Source organism: Rosa chinensis, chromosome 1, assembly GCF_002994745.2.
Source record: "Rosa chinensis cultivar Old Blush chromosome 1, RchiOBHm-V2, whole genome shotgun sequence".
Lineage (NCBI taxonomy): Eukaryota > Viridiplantae > Streptophyta > Magnoliopsida > Rosales > Rosaceae > Rosa > Rosa chinensis.
In genome coordinates this window covers 44,869,116-44,893,529 of record NC_037088.1, presented here as the reverse complement: position 1 = coordinate 44,893,529, position 24,414 = coordinate 44,869,116, and the positions used below count along the sequence as shown (strand labels likewise).

At 38.7% G+C, this 24,414-nt stretch overlaps 1 protein-coding gene and 1 pseudogene across 1 annotated transcript; both read right to left on the bottom strand.

Moving 5' to 3' along the window:
* Nucleotides 1-12,988: 12,988 nt before the first annotated feature.
* On the bottom strand, nucleotides 12,989-14,387 carry LOC112179245 (gibberellin 20 oxidase 1). Its single transcript, XM_024317602.2, has 2 exons — nucleotides 13,855-14,387; nucleotides 12,989-13,533 (listed from the first exon to the last, which is right to left on the bottom strand). Exons 1-2 carry the CDS (start codon nucleotides 14,349-14,351, stop codon nucleotides 13,203-13,205), a joined length of 828 nt encoding a protein of 275 aa, XP_024173370.1. The 5' UTR covers nucleotides 14,352-14,387; the 3' UTR covers nucleotides 12,989-13,202.
* A 4,230-nt stretch (nucleotides 14,388-18,617) lies between these two features.
* LOC112167628 lies at nucleotides 18,618-20,772 on the bottom strand (annotated as a pseudogene).
* Nucleotides 20,773-24,414: the final 3,642 nt, after the last annotated feature.

The window sequence follows — 24,414 nt, the reverse complement described above, 5'->3', positions numbered from 1 at the left end:
GTTTTTGGCCTCTTAAATTTTAGGGATATTTTTGCCAGAGATATTATCCATTGACTTTACTAGATTTAGGCTGAGTCCAACGTAATTTAACACAGACTTTGTGATTCAATTGATAATCCAATAATGACTCGAATCTGATAATTTGTTTAAGGAAATAAATATGAACTCGATCAAACCAATTCAATATTGTAGTAATCTTATCACCAACCGCTAGCAACTCTACTAAAGTTTTAGCCGATTTTCAATAATCTTTCTATCTTGGCTTCTTATCACTTTTTTCACCTTGGATGAACTTCAACAAAATGAAGAGTATTTATATATATATATATATATATATATATATATATATAAAAGGTAAATTACATATAGAGGTAACTATACCAAACCTCTTGACAACATCAACAAAAATGAAAAGGACAATTCTTAAGTTTACCCTATGGTGAATGAGCATATTCACCCTCTCTTGCGATTAAGGCATAATAACTTTATAATTTTCTAATCCGACCATTCATGTTGTATAACGTAATACAAAGATTAGCTTTGTAAAAAATCAATCAAATTGAAGACTTTTTAGTTATTCATTTCTATGAAATATATGGATGGTTCATCATAATAGTAGTAAGTAGTTGTTAGAATCATCTATTTGTTTGAGTCAATTAGATAATTAAACAATTTATGATTCGATTGCTTTTTTACAGATATGATCTTTAAAGGGTTATTTAAGATATGGACTGTTGATTATTAATTTATTAAGTAAAAATATGTTAATCGACAATGAGGGTGAATATGCTAGGTTACTCTAGGGGTGAACCTAAGAATTGTCCAAATGAAAATTAGGAAGACCTATTCACTATGATTACAAAAACTATGAATGATGGCTGGAGTCAAATCCCACCGAACCAAACATGAGGAAGTAGTTCCAAAATCTGCTAATGCACCCACGGCTTGATTCCCTTCACAAAATAAGAGTAGAAAGAAATTTCATTTGAGACATACGATGCAAGCAATGACCCCATTCCACACGAAGTTTTCAAGGTACAAGGATTGAAAGAAAACTGAGAACATGTGTAATTGTTTATGTACGTAGAGTCACCTCCAATTATTTTAATTTCTAGTTTTGAACCCACAATGATTCTATTGCTCTAACAACCACCATGACCTTCGCTCCAACTAAAGTAGACATTTCTAAGTTGGAGCAAAAAAATCCAAAGTCGGTAGGGTGAGCGAACTGCCTCCCGTCTCAGTTGCTGCATCTGCTGCTATTGGTATTGATATAAGGGGTACAACTAACAACACCTTTACCTTTATAGTGATGACACAGACCACCATAACCTGCTTGCTCCAAGTCGCTTTTTCATGCTCCTTCTCTGTTATCTTGACCCAATTCCCGATAAAGGATGATGCCAATTAACTTCAACAATGCAAGGAGCATTCTGCTTCCTGCAATGGGCACCAAACTTCTTCGAAATACACAAGCCATGAGTAGTATTGTGCATGTGACTGGTGACAATGTAACTAGAAGAACAAATTTGACCTGAAATCAGCCTACATGCTTTCCCCATGTCAATTTCTACACCGTCAAATATGACTTTGTTCCTTGACTGCCATATAAACCATAGAGTGTAAGTGAAGCAGCATGCCACAATTGACAATTCTGTCAATTATCTACTACAACCAGCCACTAACCCACTTTGCATGATATTCAATAATGAGCCATGAAGCATGCCTAATCAAATTTGTGCAACACATATTGTGAAATAGCACATGCAAATGAGCATTGGAAAAAATCAAATGATCCAATGACTCGCTGCTCTTGCGACAAATTATACAAAGAGATGCAAGAGATATCTCACGCCATTGCAAGAAATCATCAGGCTAACAAAGATATAACAGAATAATGTATTTAAATCAAATTTGCATGAAGGAGTGTGGGGGGCATAAAAACTTGAAAGCTTCCTTGGCAGTAAGAGTTTCTAATGAAGATATTCCTTATCTATTTTGAAGAGAACACTACTATAAATATGGCCTAAAGAGACGCATAAAATAGGGACACTTGTTGTATGTGTGCCTTATGATAATGAAAAGGGACATATATCCATATGTGTGCCCATTGCAAGAGTAAGGCACATATCATTTGTCCCCATAAAGAAAATGTCAGAAGGAACCCCATGAGCAAGTTCACCCGTTGGGTCATTGGGTCAGATACTGTTTATTGCTTTTTTATGTTTATTTCTACTTTCTGAATCCCTGGCTCAATTTCCAAAGTGACCTGGGTCAGTTTTGTGACCTACAAACTGACTTGGTGATTAAATATGAGACTTCCGGTGGTGCCCTTAAGGGTAGTCACGGTCCCACTAGGGTTCTTAACCCTCAAGGCCTTGCCTAGTGATGAGTAGATCATACCACTCCTATGCCTAGAGCTAGCATGCACATGTATATCTTCCTTCTTATTCCTCCCCTCTTTGTCTCTAGAAGTAGATGGCTCAAACTCATAAGATGACTCAAGTCAGTTTGTAGGTCACAAATCTGACCTAGAGGGTGGAAATAAATACTAAAAAGCAGTGAATAGTATTTGACCAAGTAACCCAACGAGTAAACTTGCTAAGTACAATATTTTGTTATAAACAATTATTTTTATAATAGAAAGGTAATAGAAAAAAATCTTTATACTCAGAAAATACGTATTTCCATCTCACAATCTCTCTTTCATCATCAAGAACCAAGCGAAAACTTTTCCCAGCTCATGAGGCTTTGTGCCAAACCAAGTGTTTTGGTCTTTAGGACCTACTGTAGCTCACTTTCTCTCGCTTCTCTCTAGAACTTAAGAGAGAGAGTAAGTAGATCTGAAATAATTTCCTCCCCTCCCCCTTCTTTGAATCCTAGATCTAGATCATTCTGACCTCTGCCGTGGTTTTTGTTCCAGATCCTTCCATTGTTCTCTTCCATCTCGCAATCCGATCTTCCATCTCCACCATCTTCCTTTATGGTGTTTGCCAACTTTTAACCCTTCCCTTTGGATCGTAAGTCTAGTAGATGAAGAAGTGATTTTTGATTCAGTAGATGGAAGCCCAGATGTAGATGAAGTGGTTTCTGAATGAGTGGAGGGAAGCCCAGATGAAGACGTTGACAACGAAGTCTCCTTGATGATAGTCGATGGTGGGGCACTTAACGATTGGTTGTTGGAAGACTGAAGGTTGGGATCTGGCCTACTATGTGTTTTTGTTGTAGTGCTTGTAGGTTCCCCTCCGAGTGGTGATTAGTGAGTTTTACTTTAAGATTCAATCACTTTGTGATTGAGTCTCTGGTGGATTTGGTCTCTTCATCATGTGAACAGAGTTTTGGGGTTTTAATCAAGTTATGGATTTGTTTAAGTTTTGGGATCTCTTCATTATGGATTTGTTCTTCTGTGTTTATGTCTTCAATTTTTGTTTTTATGCTGTTGGTGTTTTAGAGAAATGGTAATTGAGAGAAATTTGCTGTGTATTCTCATTGATAATAGGGCCCTCTTTATATAGAGGATTACAATGCATAGAATCCGAATTGTACAAGGAAAGGTAATCATACATTGAATGGATATCTCTAAGATTATCCGAGATAATCTCTAATTAAACCCTATTACCACTAGGTCAAGTAACCTAGAGGTCAGACACAATCTGGATTTACTTAAACACTCTCCCTTATGTCGCCTAAATGCGGTGCTTCTCTTGTTACCTCGTTAAAAACCTTGCCGAGTAACAAAAATCTAGTGGGACAAAAATAACCTCGGTCAAAGGGGAAAAAGAGCACAACACACCCTTCACGTTTCGAGATCAACATGTAGACATCTTCCCCTGATGTCCGCGCCTCCCTTTGATGACTACAGTCGTGGGAGTTCAGATAACTTTCGCAAGCCAATGCTTGCAACATGGTTCTTGAACGTGGATTTGGGTAATGACTTAGTGAACAAGTCTAGCACATTGTCCTTAGATCGAACCTGGTTTACTTTGATCTTGAGGAGCTTTTGTTGTTGCTGATTGTAGAAGAACTTAGGCAATATGTGCTTGGTGTTGTCGCCTTTGATGTAGCCTTGCTTCATTTGCTTAATGAAAACAGCATTATCCTCATAAATGCTAGTAGGCTCATCTGTGGTGGATTCCAAACCACAATTACTTTGAACATGCATAACTATGGATCTAATCCATATACATTCATGAACTGCCTCGTGAAGAGCAATAATCTCTGCATGGTTTGAAGAAGTAGTGACTAAGGTCTGTTTAGTAGACCTCCAAGATATCACGGTCTTACCCATGGTGAATATATAATCAGTTTGGGAACTATCTTTGTGTGGGTCAGAGAGATACACAGCATCAGCAAAACCTTCCAAAATACTGATGTCGTTTTGGGATGGGGAGAGAGAATGCAGACCACTATTGGTGGCGTTCATGACATATGATAGGTCCGAATCCATCGTCTCTCTGTAGGGATAGAACAAGCCCATATCAATCGTACCATTTAGGTATCGAAAGATATTTTTAACACTAATCTAATGACGTCGTGTTAGCGCAGAGCTATATCTAGCTAACAAGTTCAAGGAAAATGAGATGGTCGGTCTTGTGCATTGTGCTAAGTACAATAATGTGCTTATTGCACTTAGGTAGGGCACTTCTGCCTCTAGCACATCTTCGTCGTCTTCTTTTGGAGGGAATGAATCATTCTTTGGATCAAGACTACGGACGACCATTGGGGTGCTTGAAGGCTTAACTTTGTCAGTATTGAAACGCTTAAGCATCTTTTGGGTATAAGCTGATTGATGAATCAGGATACCATCTTCACGGTGCTCAAGTTCCAAACCGAGGCAAAACCATGTTTTCCCAAGATCTTTCATCTCAAACTTTGATTTCAAGTGTTCAGCGGTTTTCCTCAACTCTTTAAGGGTGCCAATTATGTTCATGTCATTGACATAAACTGCTACTATTACAAATCCGGAACTTGTTCTTTTTATGAACACACATGGGTATAGTTCATTGTTAACATATCCCTTCCCAATCAATTAGTCACTTAGACGGTTATAAGACATCCGTCCGGATTGCTACAATCCATATAGTGAGCGTTTCAATCTTATTACAAATGCGCTCCATGGTTTAGAGCCACTTGATTTAGGTAACTGAAGTCAATCTGGGACCTTCATGTATACCTCTGTATCTAGATCCCCATATAGATATGCAGTAACCACATCCATAAGCTGTATGTTTAAGTTTTTGAAAACTACCAAACTGATAAGGTAGCGGAACGAAATAACGTCCATTACTAGAGAATAGGTCTCCTTGTAGTCGATTGCAGGGCGTTGTCAGAAACCTTGAGCCACAAGGTGAGCTTTGTACCTTACAATCTCATTTCTCTCATTACGCTTTCTAACGAATACCCATTTATTACCAACTGGTTTGGTGTTGGGTGGTATTGGCACAACTGGCCCGAATACCTTTCTCTTATCTAGAGAATCAAGTTCTGCCTGGATCGCATCTTTCCATTTTGGCCAATCAGCTATACATTGGAATTCATCAAAGGAGCGTGGTTCGATTTCATCGGTCTCAATAATCTCACGCGCTACTGAATACGCAAATACATCATCAATGATGATGGAGTTTCTTTCCCACGTCCCATGTACACTAGTGTAATTTACAGAGATCTCTACGTTCTCAGGGATAGGTTCTGACATTGAGGCGTCCTCCAATGATGTCTTTTGGACATAACCATAATCCGGAACATTCTCATGAGACGGATTTTGAGTATCGATGATCAAAGGATTTGTTTGTTCCTTATTCGCTCTCTTTCTAGGGCGAGTATCCTTCAAACCAATCGGTGTACCGCACTTCCTCAAGGGACCTGCGGCCATAGAAGCCACATCACTACCATTCTGGATAGTAGCGCTATCTCCTGGTGTCACAGGAATGGTGTTACGTCCGGTATTTGGGACGTCAATCCTTGCGGGCACATTTGCAGCAGGTATATGTGATCTCGTCACTTTAGCAACATCAGAAAACGCATCAGGCAGTGTGTCTGCTACGTTTTGGAGCTCAATAATTCGTTGCACTTCAAGTTCGGACTGTGTGGTATGGGGATCGAGATAAGACATAGTGGGGACAGACCACGACAATTCCTGTCGTTCCTGTTGAACATCTGTGTTCTTATCTCCTCCTGTCGACGAGAAGACTGTCTTGTCAAAGTGACAATCCTCAAATCTAGCAGTAAAGAGATTGCATGTCAAGGGTTCAAGGTAGCGGACGATAGTGGTAGATTCATATCCAACATAGACGCCCATTCATCTCTGTGGACCCATTTTAGTACGCTGTGGTGGCATAATAGGCACATAAATGGCACACCCAAAAATGCGTAAGTGCGAGATATCAGGCTCGTACCCAGTCACTAACTGTAACGAAGAATAAGGTTGGGTGGTAGTGGATCGTAGACGAATTAGCATTGCTGCGTGCAATATTGCATATCCCCAAGCGGAAATAGGGAGATTGGTGTGCATAACTAATGTCTGTGCTATCATTTGTAGTCATTTGATAGCGGCTTCCACGAGACCATTTTGAGTATGACCATGAGGAACTGGATGCTCTACATCAATCCCAAGTGACATGCAATAGTCATCGAACATTTTTGATGTAAACTCCCCAGCATTATCAAGTCGAAAAGACTTAATCGGGTGGTCTGGGTAGTGAGCCCGTAGACAGATAATTTGGGCTAGGAGTTTAGCATAAGAAGCATTTCGAGTGGATAATAGCGCGACATGTGACCAGCATGTTGACGCATCAACCAATACCATAAAGTATTTAAAAGGGTGGTCTGGGTAGTGAGCCCGTAGACGGATAATTTGGGCTAGGAGTTTAGCATAAGCAGCATTTCGAGTGGACAATAGTATGACATGTGATCAGCGTGTCGACGCATCAACCAATATGATAAAGTATTTAAAAGGTCCGCATGATGGTTGAATTGGTCCACAGATATCCCCTTGGATTCTCTGTAAGAACAGAATGAGTAGTTTGGGATCCTTTGCGTAGGACGGTCTACATCCTAATTTCCCTGAGGAACAGGCTTTGCAAAATGTAAGGAACAGACTTTGCAAAATGAGATAGGGGCCTAAGAATCAACCAATGAGGATTTTGGTTGGGTCTGAGCGTCTGAAACGCTATTAGAAACAAAATTGGTGACTACATCACCCATTATGGCGTTAGAACCATGAGAAGTGGCACCCATGATGCCATTGCCATGAGTGATGCCATTTTTGGCGTTGTCAAATGGGATATGGGCAGCCCTAGGCCTGTGGTGGACGGCGGTGATGGCGACGGTCACACTAAGTCTGGGAATCAATCTTTGATTCTTGCTTCTTTTCGCTCGAAAGAATGGATGTCCGTGTGAAGTTTTTAGTATACGGATCATCATGTCACGACCAGGATGTCCTAGTCGGTCATGCCAAAGCCAAAATGTGTCGGAATCCAAGAGATCTTCTCTTATTACGTTATTAGATTCAATAGGTCGAATGGTAGTGACATAAAGTCCATTAGATTGACACATAAGCTTCTGTAAGATGCGCTTTCGTCTGCAATCATTAGAGGTAATGCAAAGGAACTCTTTTTCGTTCTCAGTATGCGTTTCCACATGGAATCCGTTGGCTCAGATATCTTTAAAGTTCAATAAGGTTCGATTTTCCTAAGGAGCGTAGAGAGCTTCTGTGATATTAATCAAGGTGCCATTTGGCAAAAGGAATTGGGTCATTCCATGTCCTTGAACTAATCCTCATGGCCTAGCCATCGTAGTCACAGAGGAATATGTAGGCAACATCTCCAAGAATAATTGCCTATGGCGAAGAATGGTGTGCGTAGTCGCACTATCCGCAAGACATTGCAGTTCTCCAGAATCCATTCCTAAAAGGAAAAGCTCGTAATTAAAAAGGAGGCATAAAGAAAAGAACTCAACTTTTATTAATAAGCCAACGGAATTACATCATTGTCTCTTTCACTTGAGAGAATCTAATCCAAGAACTAGCTAATGCAAAACAATGGTAGTCGTCTAACTTCTTTTGGTAGCTCCAAAGAAAATATGACCAGGTGGGTAGAGAGATGTCAGTGGAGCAAGGCTCGCTTAAGTACCACTTATCTCAAAATGTTTATAGACATCACACTTACTTTGGGTGAGCCTACTTTGAAGGAAAACTAAACCATTGACATTTACTACAAAAATAATATGGCAATTACCTACATCTCTTGGAAAATAAAAAGACTTAATCAAAATCGCCAGTCTTTGGATCTTGGCCTTTGAAGTCTTCCACCCTTAGATCGAGATCGCCATCTTGATCTTCTTGTTCCATGTAATGTGCTTCCCTTACTTCACGATACACCTTGTATGCGTTTGCAACATTCTGGGATGCTTTACACGCCCTTACCCAATGTCCTGGTAGTCCACACCTAAGACAAGCATCTTTATGGTCAGGTTTCCTTGGTTGAGGATCTTTAGGAGCGCTTTAAGGACGGCTTCTCTCTTTGGTGGCGTCACCACAATAGCTGGAGGCTTAGCCTCTCTCTCTCTTCACACGTTTACCTCCACGGTTCCGTGCATGCCTATCTTGGCGGTTTCCTTCCTCTTTAAGGAGAAAATATGGACCAGAATGTCTAGAATTATCCATTTCCTTAGGGTTTCTCTCCTTGCGCCCTCCATTAGAGGCTCGACTATAATTAGACTCTTGAATTGGCTTGGCTCCCACGGGTCTAGAGTTATAGTTCTTCACAAGTATGTTGTCGTGCTTTTCAGCCACGTTCATGGCACCAATAAGCTCATGAAATCTTGTGATGCGTCCGGAATTGACATCAGTTCGATAGGTCTTGGCTATCATCAATGCAGAGACGGAGAAGGTAGAGAGAGTCTTCTCGATCAACATCGTATCAGTGATTTTCTGCCCACAGAATTCCATCAAAGACTTGATACGAAGTGCTTCCAAATTGTAGTCAAGTACAGACTTGAAATCACAAAAGCGGAGGCTATGCCATCTCACTTCTAAGTCTGGAAGCAGGGAGTCACGAACGTTGCCAAAATGCCGCTTGAGTTCTACCCACAGTTTTCTTGGGTCTTCCTCATTGAGGTACTCATTTTGGAGCGCGTCACTCATGTGCCTTGTCATGAGAATTATGGCTTTAGCTTCATTCGCCTCTCTTGTAGCTCTATTCGCTTCAAAAGCGGTAGCTTGTTGAGGAGTAAGCACATTATGACTTGGCTCTTTGATCGTACTCAGGATCCTATCAGCCTGAAGATGCTGGCGCACATCACGGACCCACTTATTGTATCATGTGCCTGTTGTCTCTAGTGGAGCGAAGCTCAACTTGTTAAGGTTACTAATCCTGAAAAACAACAAGAAACTAGGGTTAGTTTCGGAGTGAAAAAGGCTACCACGAAAACAATAAAAATTTCTGAGCGTAGTCGCTTCCAAAAAATTAGGAATTTCCGAACATATTCGCTTCCAAGAAATTCAATTCCAAGAGGGGTTGGATTAGATCGAAACAATGATGTTTTGTGGTCAAGCTCCAAGTTTGGAGGACTTTACAAGCTCCAAGTTTGGAGTGAGCACGAACCCCCACAGTTCGGCTTAATTAGGTCTCCCCTATGATGAAGAAAGGGGGGTAGAAGAAGGGAGTTTGCAAGTCCCTGAGAAAAAGAATAAAAACTTCAAAAACGGGAACTTTTAGAAAAAAATACCTTGAAATAGGTCGTTGGAAAATTTAACCTGAAAAAGTTGACGGAGATGTCGCTAGAAAAGTGGCCGGAAACTGGTGGTTGGCGGTGGTCGACAGTGGCAGGAGCTGTGTTGGCTGTGACTGCTGGTGGAGCTGGCAGGGCCGTGCAGGGCTTGTGCGAGGCTGCTGCGCAGCTCTTGCAGGGGCTAGGTGAAGGCTGTCGATAGCTGTCGAGGCTTGGGCGAGGGGCACGCAAGCTCTGTCGGCAGATGTCGACAGGTGTTGCAGGGGCCTGTCAAGGGTTGTCGAGCGCAGGGGAGCGCGCGGGGCAGGTGAGGGCTGTGCGAGGGATCTGTTGGCAGATGTCGATAGATGCTCGGCAGGTATGCGCGGGGGCAGGCACAGGGGTGCGCAGGTGTCGGCAGGGGTTGTGTGAGGCTTCTCCGCTGGTCTCGGCAGGGGCTGTGCGGGACTTCTCGGCAGGGGTTGTGCAGGGGTCTGGTGAGGCTAACAGGGCCGGTCTAGAATTTCTGATGTCTGGTTCAGGTGGTTTCGCCGCTGGTTCTGGGCTCATAGGGCTGATGGTTTTTATGTGAGCAGCAGTAGGTACTGGAATTTGAGGGCTACAAAATTAGGGTTTCAGGGTTAGGGCTTCATGCTGATAACGTGTTTTAGAGAAACGGTAATTGAGAGAAACTTGCTATGTATTCTCATTGATAATAGGGGCCTCTTTATATAAAGGATTATAATGCATAAAATTTGAATTGTACAAGGAAATGTAATCATACATTGAATGGATATCTCTAAGATTATCCGAGATTTTCTCTAATTAAACCTTATTACCACTAGGTCAAATAACCTAGAGTTCGGGTCAGACACAATCTGGATTTACTTAAATAGGTGTTTAATTATACAAAAGAAAAAAGTAATGAAATATAGGGCAGTGAAAAAAAAACATATAGGGTAGTAATAAAAACAAAATAATAGTATAATACAATAAATGGGTGAGCAGTATATATAGAGGTTAACAATATCATACATTAAATGGCTGAAATAAAAAATGTCTATCTGGAGGGTCCGAGTCTTATTTTAGGAACAGAAGAGTTATGTGTTATGTTCCATTTAGCTATAGAAACACCTGTAATGGGCACATATCTCATATCTGTCCCCATATGATGATTAGGAACAAATATGTGTCCCTATAGGCATGGCACACATAATATATGTCCCTTTAGGGCTGTTTTGTAGTAGCGGCATGTTAAGACTACTATGGTCTTTATAAATAACTCTCTATTTTAGTTTTCTCTCTAAGTGTAGAGAGCAACAGGTGGCTAGTGGTTTTTCCTCAACAAAACCTCTAACATAACCTAGGAGCTATCGTAGGATCTTGAGAATCCAAAAGAAAGTCAATTCAGAATCTTTGAGTCCAATAATAAGCTCTTCATCAGAATCCAACCCTTGATTGACGGCCAGTTGTGGATTGACAAGTCAAATCCATTCATCCCAATCCAACAATAGATGAAACCAAATGTGGGTTTACGTCAATCTGATCCCTTAACAAGTCTAACCAATCGAGTTTTTAAATAAACTTTACAAATGGCATACGTACTCTAGCCAGATATCTTCACCAACTAATAAATCCATAACATGTGAGATTTGCTTTCATGGGTTAACTTCCTCTTCAGTTTTTGATGTCTCAACCAGATCGTAATTACCAAATCGGCCTAACGGATAGTTAAACAAGAGCAATTAAAAACATCCACTCAATTGTGATTGAAAAGGATCAAATACCAACCGCAGATTAGAAAAGAAATCATGAAACTCTGCAGTACTTATTTTGGCTTTTCCATGATCATTATCTGCATTAAACAAATCACAGATGAATTATGAACTACATCAACTAGTTTGTTGTGGAAAAAAAACTAGGATAAGACGATGATAGGAGCACTATCAAGTTTGGAAATGCAAAACTGCATGTGCAGGCTAGGGTAGTGATTAGATTTGAGTGATCACTGATTAGAACGACACTACTAATCTCTTGCTGACTAATAGCTTGTAGTACTAGAACATTTATCTTCACACCGACACTACTAAACTTGACCTTTTTTAAAAATAAAAATAAAAAATAAAAAATAAAAAAAACCTTTAGCCTACCCCACCCTTATATATGTCAGTGAGAAACGAACTCATGACTTTTACAATGTTGGAATTATAACTTACCAACAAGTCACAGCTCATTGACAGTATTCTTTTCCAATGCTGGCACCGTGTGGGGAGACCCCGCAACCAGCACAACAATCGTAACTAAACTTGACCCTTATCTCTGATCCCTCCCACTTTTTTGTTTTCTTTTTCTTCTTGAAATTAAAAACAACATTTATCTGTGATTAGATCCCTAATTCAAACAGCATGAGCTTTGTGGAAATCGCTAGTGATGCTATATTTGTTGTTTCTTTCATTCTTTAATAACTTGCATGTATGTGCATGACCGTTTCTAATTATGACAAAGATGCTTCAACTGTTTTACAAAACAGCTCTCTAGTTATGGAAATAGACAAAGATAATGTTCCTTTTATTTTTATTTTTTATTGTTGAAGTATGGTTGCCAATTATGATGAAAACGATACATATTGGAAAATCTATTCACTCCAATGAATTGGTGGCTCATGTGAGTAAAAACATATTTTGGAATCTAATTGCATTTTCTAGCGCTAGAGAAACTTTAAGTTGGCAATCATTTAGGTGGCGAATGGAAGAATATATATAATTAAGTTCTTGCACTTTAATCACGGTGAATAAATGTACATTTCTTAGTATATTCTTGAGGTTGGTGAATAAATGCACACTTCTAACTTTCTAGAAGTGTAGCCTAGTGTGTTCATGTCGTTCTTGAAATATACTCGCCTAGTTCGGGATAGTAATCACAGTTCTTTGACAATTGTATTAGTGGCACATTCACTTGGATCTCGGCTGAATTCTAGGCGAGTGCACGGTGTCTGTTGAGGCCTTTTTTTTTTTTTTGACTGATATGCAGATTTTGTTTTTTTTTTTTATGTGTAAATTAGAGACCAAGGAAATGGTTTGGAGGCTTAAAGTGATCACAGTAGAAAAGTGACACTGTAGATTACTAATAATATTACCCAAGCCTATCCAGATGGTGACATGCAATCTAAAGAGGTCCATAGACCCAATTGAGCCCTTCCGATCAATAATCCGAACAATGGGGCTAAACTGAAGACAAGATCTGTGCTTTATATATAGTGCGACAAATTAGTGAGCTTCAAGAGTGATCCATACTGATTGTTGCACAACAAATTACGACTAACAGTACCAAAGCCTAACTGCATAGTAAAATCCAACCTAAATAGATAATAACTCTTAAGTGGTCAAGCTAATAACTTTTGAGAGGTCAAGGTGAAGGCAATATAGGTGCAATTATACGAGTAGTACCAGTGCCTCTCCATGCTATTCTATTGGGCAACATAATAATGAATAGAGTTAACTTACCATAAAAGTATCACCAATGTTGACAACGAAAGAACCAAGGACAGGAGTAACGGTGTGCCACTTTTCATCGAAAAACACTTCAAGTCCCCCTACTTGATCCTGATGAAGGATTATCAAGGAAGTGGGATCACAGTGAGGCCCAGTTCCCAGTGTTAAATCTGGTTTTTTGCACATTGGATAGTAGTTCAACCTGATGATCGAATTGTTTCCTTCGTAGAACTCTTTGAAGTACTCCTGCCCAACTCCCAGGCTCAGTCCCAGTAGCTCCAGTATCCCATTGGATAGTTTGTTCATCACCTCCAAGTATTCTTGGTAGAACTTCCTAGAAAGGACAGCACATAAGTAAAAACAATGACGGACAATACGCGGATAATTAAGGTCTAAAAATAAGGGTATATAGACAGAACCATCAAAAGAATATCGGTATTGCTGACAACTATATGCAAATTCTAGGTAAATCAACTAAAATGTACTAAATTTACATATTGGAAAGAAAATAAAATAGAGAAACATATCTGAAAAAATATCGGAGAGATGTTGTATTTGACACCTATAATTGAAGAAAATTATCTATCATTCAGACCTTCAGTAAAAGGTTATATATTAAATCTATGAAATCTATGAGATCACAGTGTATTATTACCCGATTTCTCTGAAATCTTCACCCAACACATTCACAAAGTAGTCCTTGACGACTGTTGAGCTCTGCCTCTCAGCAGAGTACCTGAAAGAAAGTGTTTCTTTCCATGGAAGCTTGGAGTTAAACCTGCCGGTGAAGCTACTAGAATAACCATTGCTCTCACCAATCTTCCTCTGAGCCCTTTGCTTCTCCGAGAGCTTCATCTCAAAGAACACGTCCATGTACTCGTGAGCTTTCGCAAAAAGCACCGGATCAACTCCGTGGTTCACAATGAGGAAGAATCCATGCTTCTTGCAGGCCTCGTCGACCGAACGAATCGAGTTAGCGACGATGGCAGAATCGCTTCTGAGGTCGATGGCTGGAGCGAGAAGGTCCGGCCGGTTGGGGCTCGGCTTCTCGTGGTCCGGCCATATGAACTTGATAGGGATGTTGGATTGGTACTGAATGACTTGGGAGTCGAAAACCACAGGGGTTTGCTCAGCAGCAGCTGGCACCGGCATGACCACATGGTTAAGGGTTTTTTTTGCAAAGGAGACTCAAGAGACAGAGAGATGGTTTGTTTGTGAAGAGGAGCCAGACTTCAGAGAGCTTATATATAAAGAAGACGAGGGGGAGAGATGGGAGCAGAGATTACATTACAATTGTAGAACATGCATGGGGTTGTTTTACAAGTGTAGGACAGGAGTCTTGCATGTGGATGTCATCAATTGCAGGTTAGATGCATGAATCACACACATACATGACAGGTTGATGTCACATGTTTCTTGTGAGAACTCAAATCATGTTTAAGGCACATACAAGACAGGAACGCAGGAGAATGGTCCATTTCCTTGAGATTAATCCAACGGAGGTTGATTCAATGGAAATTCTTGAGGTTGGGAATGGGGGCTGGATGTATGGATAAAGGTTGGGAAGTGCTGAATAATCTTTCCTTCTTTACAATTTACACTGCATGCACATAGACGTTTATATTCAAATCCTCATTTAATATCCTTTACCATTTATATACAACCTCTTAAAAAGTTTTCTTTTGGTCTGTAGCTAAGATTCGAAACATGTTTAGGATCAAATGTCCAAGATACTGTATTCTTTGAACGACACCTCTCAGGTGGATAGAATAATTTGTAGCGAATCTCTTATATTAATTGGTTAGAGCACCAGCGTATCTTCCTTTTGTTTTGTTTTCTTAATGACGTTTTAGTTGGTGATTTAGTGTTGAGTTAACAACGTTGTTGACGACGATGCTTGGATGCAGCTTTCTCTATTTCTTTCCTTCAATATTATATTTGTTATCCTTGATATTATTATTTGATTTCCAGGGCTGAGATATGAAAAGAACCCTATAGAGTGTTTGCCATTGCCATTTCCTAAAATGAGGTTTAAAATACCAATTCCTCAGTTTGGGGATCATTTGGTTGGGACCATAGGCCAAAGCCTAGTCCGCCACATGCCCAAGGCCGGCTCAGGGCATCGAAGAATTTGAGTTTTCATTGAAACCCCAAACTAATGAGGTTTTTTAGGACCGGTTTTTTATTGGGACCTGAGGAAACTTCAACCACTTTTTTTTTTTAAATTATCAAATCATGTATTTCATCTCCTTATATATGGGATGAGAAATTTCAAATAAATAATATTTCTCTGCCTTTGCTATACCAGTCAATTTTCTTAAATCTATAAATTAAAGTGGAGATGTAATCCATGCTCAGGCTTGCTAGTTATTAAGATTTCAAGGGTTCATGAGAGGTGTTGACCTCTGTGAGGGTTGCTGATGTAGGACGAGAATGGGGTTGGTTTAACCGGAAAACTAGAAAAATAAAGAAGCGGCGTGAAATCAAGAAGAGTGATTGGAAAATAAGTAATTCACACATAATGAGGTTACTAGCCACTGCAATATCCAAGAAAATCTGGTTTTGGACTTTTTAGGTTTCTCGTGCGAAAAGTCAGGTCTTAATTGTGAATCAGATTTGATCAACTTTTGGCCAGAATGTCCGTTTGAGACGCATGATACCTTTTCAGAATGGGAACGACGAGATCTTCAAAATGCCTCACTAAAACGGATTTAGTCCAAAATATGTTTTTTTAATTATCCGATTTGGGATTTAATATTTTTAGGCTAGTTTTACATTTGTTTTAGAATTATTTTATTTTAGGTTTTTAGTTTCCTTTTAAATTTGGATTCTTTAGGATTTCTTATTAGATTATAATTTTAGGTCTTGGATGCCTATATAAGCACCACCATGTTTTGTATTAAAATAAGTTTATCATATCAAATTTAATAAAATCTAAAGATTTTTCTCTATTTCTCTGGTGGACTCCAGAACTATGTCTTTTAGGGTTTATTGCTTGTAAACCCAGGTTACTTCCGACTACGTCAGGTGGTATCAGAGCAGGTATTTCCTGTCTCTCTTATTTACCTCGATTATCCATGGGTGACGAAAGTACTGCCCCAGATATAAGAGCGGATTTGGATGCCCTTACTGCTCAGATGATCGCTCAGATTGCTGCCATGAACGCTCAAATGGCAGAATTTCGTGGGTTGTTAGAAGGAAGGAACAACAACAATTATAACAGAGGCTGGGAAGGACAACGTGTTAGGGCTCCACATGGTGGAGGTGGTGATGTTGATTATGATTCCCAAGATCTCAGAACCAATGTTGATATTCCTTACTTTTCTGGTTACATGAGCGCGGAGGAATTCCTCGATTGGCTTCTTGAGGTTGAGAGGTTCTTCAATCTAACAAATGTCCCGGAGAATAAGCAAGTTAAGATGGTTTCTCGGAAGTTGAAGAAAGATGCTGCTTATTGGTGGGATCAGTTGCAGAGTTCTCGTCAGAGACAAGGAAAAAAGCGTGTTCAGACATGGCGGAAGATGAAAGGTCTTCTTAGTGAAAATTTTCTACCTAGAGATTTTTCAATCAAGAATTACTCTCCTAAGGTTTTCGAGAAGAAGTTAAAGTCCAAGAAGTTTTCTTTGCCCATTGAGATTAATAGTTTATCTGAAGAAAAGCCAGAAGAATTTCTGATGGAAGAAGCTCCACAAGAAATCATCCATGATGATCAAGAAGATGTTAAAGATGAAATTGCTCATGATTTGTAATGGTGAAGTCTTGGAGCCTGAAATAAATCTTTCAAAACCCGATGTCATTCAAGAATGCAAACTTGAGAGCCAAGAAGAATCTACTACAGTTGCCTATGAAATCCAAAATACATATGACAGACTCATCTATGGTGGTGGGTTCATGATTGTGCCATCAAAATATGCAGAAGATCTAGTCAATAATCCATAGGTTCAATTTTCTAATTTTTTCTCGGGTCTTTTGTCTACCTATTCTTGTCTTTTATTCAAGAGGAACTCGAGGGTGAGTTCTTTCATAGTGGAGGAGAATGATGTAGAACGAGAATGAGCCTGGTTTAGCCGAAAAACTAGAAAAATAAAGAAGCGGCGTGAAATCAAGAAGAGTGATTGGAAAATAGGTAATTCATGCATAATGAGGTTACTAGCCGCTGCAATATCCAAGAAAATTTGGTTTTGGACTTTTCAGGTTTCTCGTGCGAAAAGTCAGGTCTTAATTGTGAATCAGATTTGATAAACTTTTGGCCAGAATGTCCGTTTGAGAAGCATGATACATTTCCAGAATGGGAACGACGAGATCTTCAAGACTCACTTTAGTGAGCCCTAACGGATTTAGGCCAAAATATGTTGTTTTAATTATCCAATTCGGGATTTAATATTTTTAGGTTAGTTTTACATTTGTTTTAGAATTCTTTTATTTTAGGTTTTTAGTTTCCTTTTAAATTTGGATTCTTTAGGATTTCTTGTTAGATTATAATTTTAGGTCTTGGATGCCTATATAAGCACCATCATGTTTTGTATTAAAATCAGTTTATCATATCAAATTTAATAAAATCTAGAGATTTTTCTCTATTTCTCTGGTGGACTCCAGAACCTCGCTTGTAAACCCAGGTTACTTCCGACTGCGTCAGGCAAATGATGCGGGAAGCGTGAACACTATAGTAAGAGGCTCTGTCAAGCGTCGAAAGCCATATGAGATGAGCTAGAATCCACTAGCAATTACGAGCACAGCCGTACGAAACATAGAGAAACTTCTCTAATATTTTTTTATTGATAACTTGAATCAAAATTACAATCTAAGAGGTGCCTTATATAGGGCACATAGCATAAACCTAATACAACTAGAAAGCAAAAAGAACAATTTATTATAGACTAAAAACTAGAAAACCTCATTAAATAAAAATCAGAAATAGAATCCTAGATACTAAAGAATATTACGCAAATATGTAATTGGAATCCCAACCAAGATTTGCTCGAGAATCCTGATATATTCAAAAGAGTAATTTATGATTAATTCCATAATTAAGAAGCCTATTTGAATACCAATTTCCAATATTCAAATTATTTTTCTTAATGTGAAGACGCTTATTTCTTTTAGAGATTTTTTGTTGAAATTGGCTAAAATCTCATCCTACATCAATTGCAATGACAATGGTTGCATAAGAACTTGATCATTGTTATTGGTATTCTATGTTTAAATATGTCGAAAAACTAAAATTTGTTATCAAACAGCGAATCAGTAACATTGATACCCGAGCACATTTTCTGATCAATAAGAAATACATGTTAAGGACACAATTCATGCTTGAATTGACAGAAAACTAAATTTAAGAACAACAAGCTAGATAACATGGAGTCTCTTTACTTCTTTATTCCCTTATACACACCCACCAAAGCACATAACACAGACTCCCTAGTTTCTTCGGTCTTTCTTTTCCTCTCCACCCTTTTGCTTATTAATCCAGTCCGAGAAGGCATCAATGGTGCTCCTGTCAGCCCTGTAATGTTTCTGGGTAAACTCTAGCAGAGTAGGCCAAGTAAAGTTTGGGTACAACCTCGGGCTATCAGCCCTGATCAAACTTGCTGGTGGAGTCACTACTCTGTCCTTGTTTGGATTGAGAAAGAAAGCAAGAGATTTCCTTACAGTTTTGTTGTTTACCACAGCCCTGTGGAAGCAGCTCTTGTAAATCCCATTGCACAGAGCCTGCAAGTTCACATCATGAGGAAAGCATACATTAATCAATCATGATTTTTGTCCAACTCTAAAATGTACGTATGTAAATTAGAGGCCAAGGAAATATCGTGGAGGCTTAAAGTCGTTCACATTTGAAAAGTGACACCGTAGTTTACTACTAAATTAACGAAGCCTATCGGGTTTTACCAAACTATAACCTGAACAATGTGGCTAATTAAACTGAAAATATCGGTGCTTTATATATAGCACGACAACTTAGTTAGCTTGAAGAGTGATCCATACTGATTATTGGACAACAAAACGACTAATAGTACCTGTGCCTAACTGCATAGAAAAATCGAACCTAAGTAGATAATAACTCTCGAGTGGTCAAGGTGTATTTAGGTGCAATAATACGAGTAGTACTAGTGCCTCTACATGCTATTCCATTGCGAAACATATTAACGAATAGAGTTAATTGACCATAAAAGTATCACCAATGTTAATAACGAAAGAACCAAGGACAGGAGTAACGGTGTGCCACTTCTCATCGAAAAACACTTCAAGGCCTTCTACTTGATCCTGATGAAGGATTGTCAAGGAAGTGGGATCACTGTACGTGAGGCCCAGTTCCCAGTGTTAGATCTGGTTTTTAGCACATTGGATAGTAGTTCAACCTCATGATCGAATCGTTTCCTCCGTAGAACTCTTTGAAGCACTCCTGCCCAACTCCCAGGCTCAGTCCCAGTAGCTCCAGTATCCCATTGGATAGTTTGTTCATCACTTCCGAGTATTCTTGGTAGAACTTCCTAGAAAAAAAAAAAAAAAAAAGACCAAAATATTGGATATTGCAGATAATTAAGGTCTAAAAATACGGGTATATGGTCGCATCCATCAAAATCAACTAAAATATACTAGATCTAAAATTTGGAAAGAAGAGAATAAAAAAGAGAAAACATATATATGATTAAAAAAAATATCAGAGAGATGTTGTATTTGACATCTATAATTTGGGAAAATTATATATTTTTCTGACTTTGAGTAAAATGTTATATATAAGATTTATAAGATTTCATTGAAAATTCTACAATACATACATGTGTGTCATATATTTATAGAAGTTTGTTATCATTATCGTAACATGAGTTCACTTATATATAATCTTAATTTTATTACTCCATCTACAACCTTGTTACAAGAACAAATTTTTTGTCAATGTTATAAATTTTGTTCGATCATATGTAAATAATATAAAACAAATGTAGTAATTTTATTGTTAATGTTCTAATTTTGATTCAATTAGATATTTAGATGTAAAATGAATGCATGTTAAAATCACAATAACATTGACAAAGTAGTAGGAGGTGTGATCGCAATTTATTATTACCCGATTTCTTTGAAATCTTCACCCAAAACATTCACAAAGTAGTCCTTGACGAATGTTGAGCTCTGGCTCTCAGCAGAGTACCTGAAAAAAAGTGTTTCTTTCCATGGAATCTTGGAGTTAAACCATTGCTCTCACCAACCTTCCTCTGAGCCCTTTGCTTCTCCGAGAGCTTCATCTTAAAGAACAGGTCCATGTACTCGTGAGCTTTCGCAATCAGCTCCCGATCAACTCCGTGGTTCACGATGAGGAAGAATCCATGCTTCTTGCAGGTCTCGTAGACCGAACGAATCGAGTTCGCGGGGATGGTAGGATCGCCGCTGAGGAAGCCGTTGAGGTCGATGGCTGGAGCGAGAAGGTCCTGCCGGTTGGGGCTCGGCTTCTCGTGGTCCGGCACTACTACTCCGGCCATATGAACTGGGAAGGGATGTTGGATTGGTACTGAATGACTTGGGAGTCGAAAACCACAGGGGTTTGCTCAGCAGGAGCAGTCACCAGCATGGCCAACATGATTAGGTTTTTTTTGCAAAGGAGAGACTCAGAGACAGAGAGATGGTTTGAGGAGACAGGCTGCAGAGCTTATTAATTAAGAAGACGATGGTTTTAATTACAATAACGTACGGATAAAGGTTGGAATCCTTCTCTACAATTTACACTACATGCACACAGACGTTTAAAATTCAAATCATCTTTTAATATCCTTTACCATTTATATAGCCGCTTGAAAAGTTTTAATTTTCTTTTGTTCTGTAGCCACCTCTTAAATTTTAGGGATATTTAGAGAAACATATTTTTCTATTTTATTTGATAAGATGTAATTCATTGACTTATATGTTACTAGATTTACTGATTTAGGCCGATAAGAAATTATAGATGCCACATATAGCTGGGAATAGGGGCAGAATGTACAGCCGTACAGGTCAGGGTTCCTTCTTATAATTCACACTACATGTACACAGACTTTTAAAATTCATATCATCTTTTAAAATCCTTCCCATGTATATAGCATCTTAAGTTTTATTTTTGGCCTTTAAAAGTTTATGGATATTTAGAGAAACATCCTTGAAACTTTAATTTTATAAGATATAATCCACTGACTTTTATTTCACTAGATTTAGGAAATTACTCAAATGCAGATTTTGTGATTTAATTGATATTAATTGATAATCCAATAATGATTCGAATGTGATAATTTGTTTAACAAATTAAATATGAACTTGATCAAGCCAATTCAGTATGGTGGTAATCTTAATACCAAGTGCTTGATAAAGTAATTTGGGGTTCACATCCAAAATCAATTGGCAATGGATGAAGTGGCCCAAACCCTTATAAACTCATAGGCAAGGTCCAATTTTTTTCATGTGGGATGTATATATTCTCAACACGCCCTCGCTGATAAAGTAATTTGAGATTCATATCTAAAACAATTTGGCAATAGATGAAGTGGCCCAAACCCTTATAAACTCATAGGCAATGTCCCATTTTTTTCATGTAGCATGTATATATTCTCAACAGTGCTAGCAACTTGACTAAAGTTTTAGTTGATCTCCAAGACTCCAATTAATTGCTCTTTATCTTGGCTCCTTATCTTTTTTTACTTTGGATGAACTTAAAAAAAAAATGAAGAGTATTTATATATATAAAAAAGTAAATTACAGAGAGAGGTAACTATACCAAACCTCTTGATAACATCAACAAAAACAGAAATTAGGAAGACTCATTCGCTCCGATTACAAAAATTATGAATGATAGATGGAGCCAAATCCCACCAAACCAAACATGAGGAAGTAGTTTCAAAATCTGCTAATATATCCGCAGCTTGATTCCCTTCACAAAATATGAGTACAAAGATATTGCATTTGATGAGAAATACAATGCAAGCAATGATCCCATTTCACAGGAAGTTGCCAAGGTACAAGGTGAGAAGATTGAAGAAAAACCGAGAACAAGTGTAGAGTTCACCTCCAACTATATTAATTTCCAGTCTCGAACCAACGATAATTCTATTGCTTTAATAAGCCATTCATGACCTCCGTCCCAAAAATTCTCAACACGCCCCCGCTGATAAAGTAATTTGGGGTTCACATCTAAAACCAATTGGCAATGGATGGAGTGGCCCAAACCCTTATAAACTCATAGGCAAGGTCCTATTTTTTTCATGTGGGATGTATATATTCTCAACAGTGCTAGCAACTCGACTAAAGTTTTAGTTGATCTCCAAGACTCCAATTAATAGCTCTTTATCTTGGCTCCTTATCTTTTTTTACTTTGGATGAACTTCAAAAAAAATGAAGAGTATTTATATATAAAAAAAAGTAAATTACAGAGAGAGGTAACTATACCAAATCTCTTGATAACATCAACAAAAACAGAAATTAGGAAGACTCATTCGCTCCAATTACAAAAATTATGAATGATAGGTGGAGCTAAATCCCACCAAACCAAACATGAGGAAGTAGTTTCAAAATCTGCTAATTAATATATCCGCGGCTTGATTCCCTTCACAAAATATGAGTACAAAGATATTGCATTTGAGAAATACAATGCAAGCAATGATCCCATTTCACAGGAAGTTGCCAAGGTACAAGGTGAGAAGATTGAAGAAAAACTGAGAACAAGTGTAGAGTTCACCTCCAACTATATTAATTTCCAGTCTCGAACCAACGATAATTCTATTGCTTTAATAAGCCATTCATGACCATAATCTGCTTGCCCCAAATCACTTTTTCATGTTCCTTTGTTTATCTTGACCCAACCCAATAAAGGAGGATGCATGCTAATTAACTTCAACAATGTGATCAGGAGCCTTCTGCCGTCCATAATGAGCACCAAACAATGCATGCTAATTAACTTTAGGGTTAAATACTGTTTAGTCCCTGTACTTTGCCTCTCTCATCGTTTCAGTCCCTGACATTCTAATTTAATCTAAAAACTCACTGACCTCACAATTTCCCTCCAATAGGTCCATTCCGCATCAAATTAGGAGGATGCATGCTAATTAACTTCAACAATGTGATCAGGAGCCTTCTGCCGTCCATAATGAGCACCAAACAATGCATGCTAATTAACTTTAGGGTTAAATACTGTTTAGTCCCTGTACTTTGTCTCTCTCATCGTTTCAGTCCTTGACATTCTAATTTAATCTAAAAACTCCCTGACCTCACAATTTCCCTCCAATAGGTCCATTTCACGTCAAATTAGGAGTTGGCCTTGGGTGAAATAATGTCCAATATACCTCTCTGTGACCTCACAATTTCCCTCCAATAGGTCCATTCCACGTCAAATTAGGAGTTGGCCTTGGGTGAAATAATGTCCAATATACCTCTCTGTTATTTCTTTATCCTTTTTTTCCTTTTTAATTTCTTTTTTTCTTTTTTCTTTTTCCTTTTTAATTTCTTTTGTTCTTCTTCTTCTTTTTTCTTGTTCCTTTTTAATTTCGTTTTTCCTTTTTTTTTTTTTTTTTTTCGTTTTGCCTACTTTCTCCTTCCTCAACCCACCAATCCTATTCCGATCAAACTCCACAACCCATATGTTTCTCTCCCCAAATTGAAACCAAACCCAGCAAAGACCTAGCTTGGAGGTGTATAGATGGACATCGAGCAAAAGCAAGAGGTTAGGAGCTGATCGATCACTTCTTCACCTTCTCTGAAGCCATCTCCCTCCGTTGTCTCTTAGCGGATCCGCCCTCGTCTCCATCGTCGCCAACGCCATCTCTCAAACATAAGCAGATCCCAATCAGCTCGGAAATTCGCCGCTCAACCACTCCCCTCTTATTTTCACAGCCTACTTCTCTCTCTCTCACTCAAATCCCACTTTCTCTCTCCACATCAGGCCTCAATTTGGAAACTTTTCACTGAAAACTACCATGTTTTCAGACTCTGAGGTTTTTGGGTCTTGCTCAAAATGGTGATTTGGATTTTGGGTTTGGTTGAAATGGTGGTTTTTGATGGCCAAGTTGACCAAAACCAGAAGTGAAGAAGAAGAATAGTGATGGAAAAGAAAAATGGCCGCCGGCGTGGAGAACAATAATTGGGGTTTCGGGTCTATCTGGATTGGTTCGTCGACGTGGCGCTACTGATGCAGCAGGATATGATGGTCATTAAAAAGGAAAAAGAAAAAAGAAAAAAGAAAAAAGAAAAAAGAAAAAAAAAA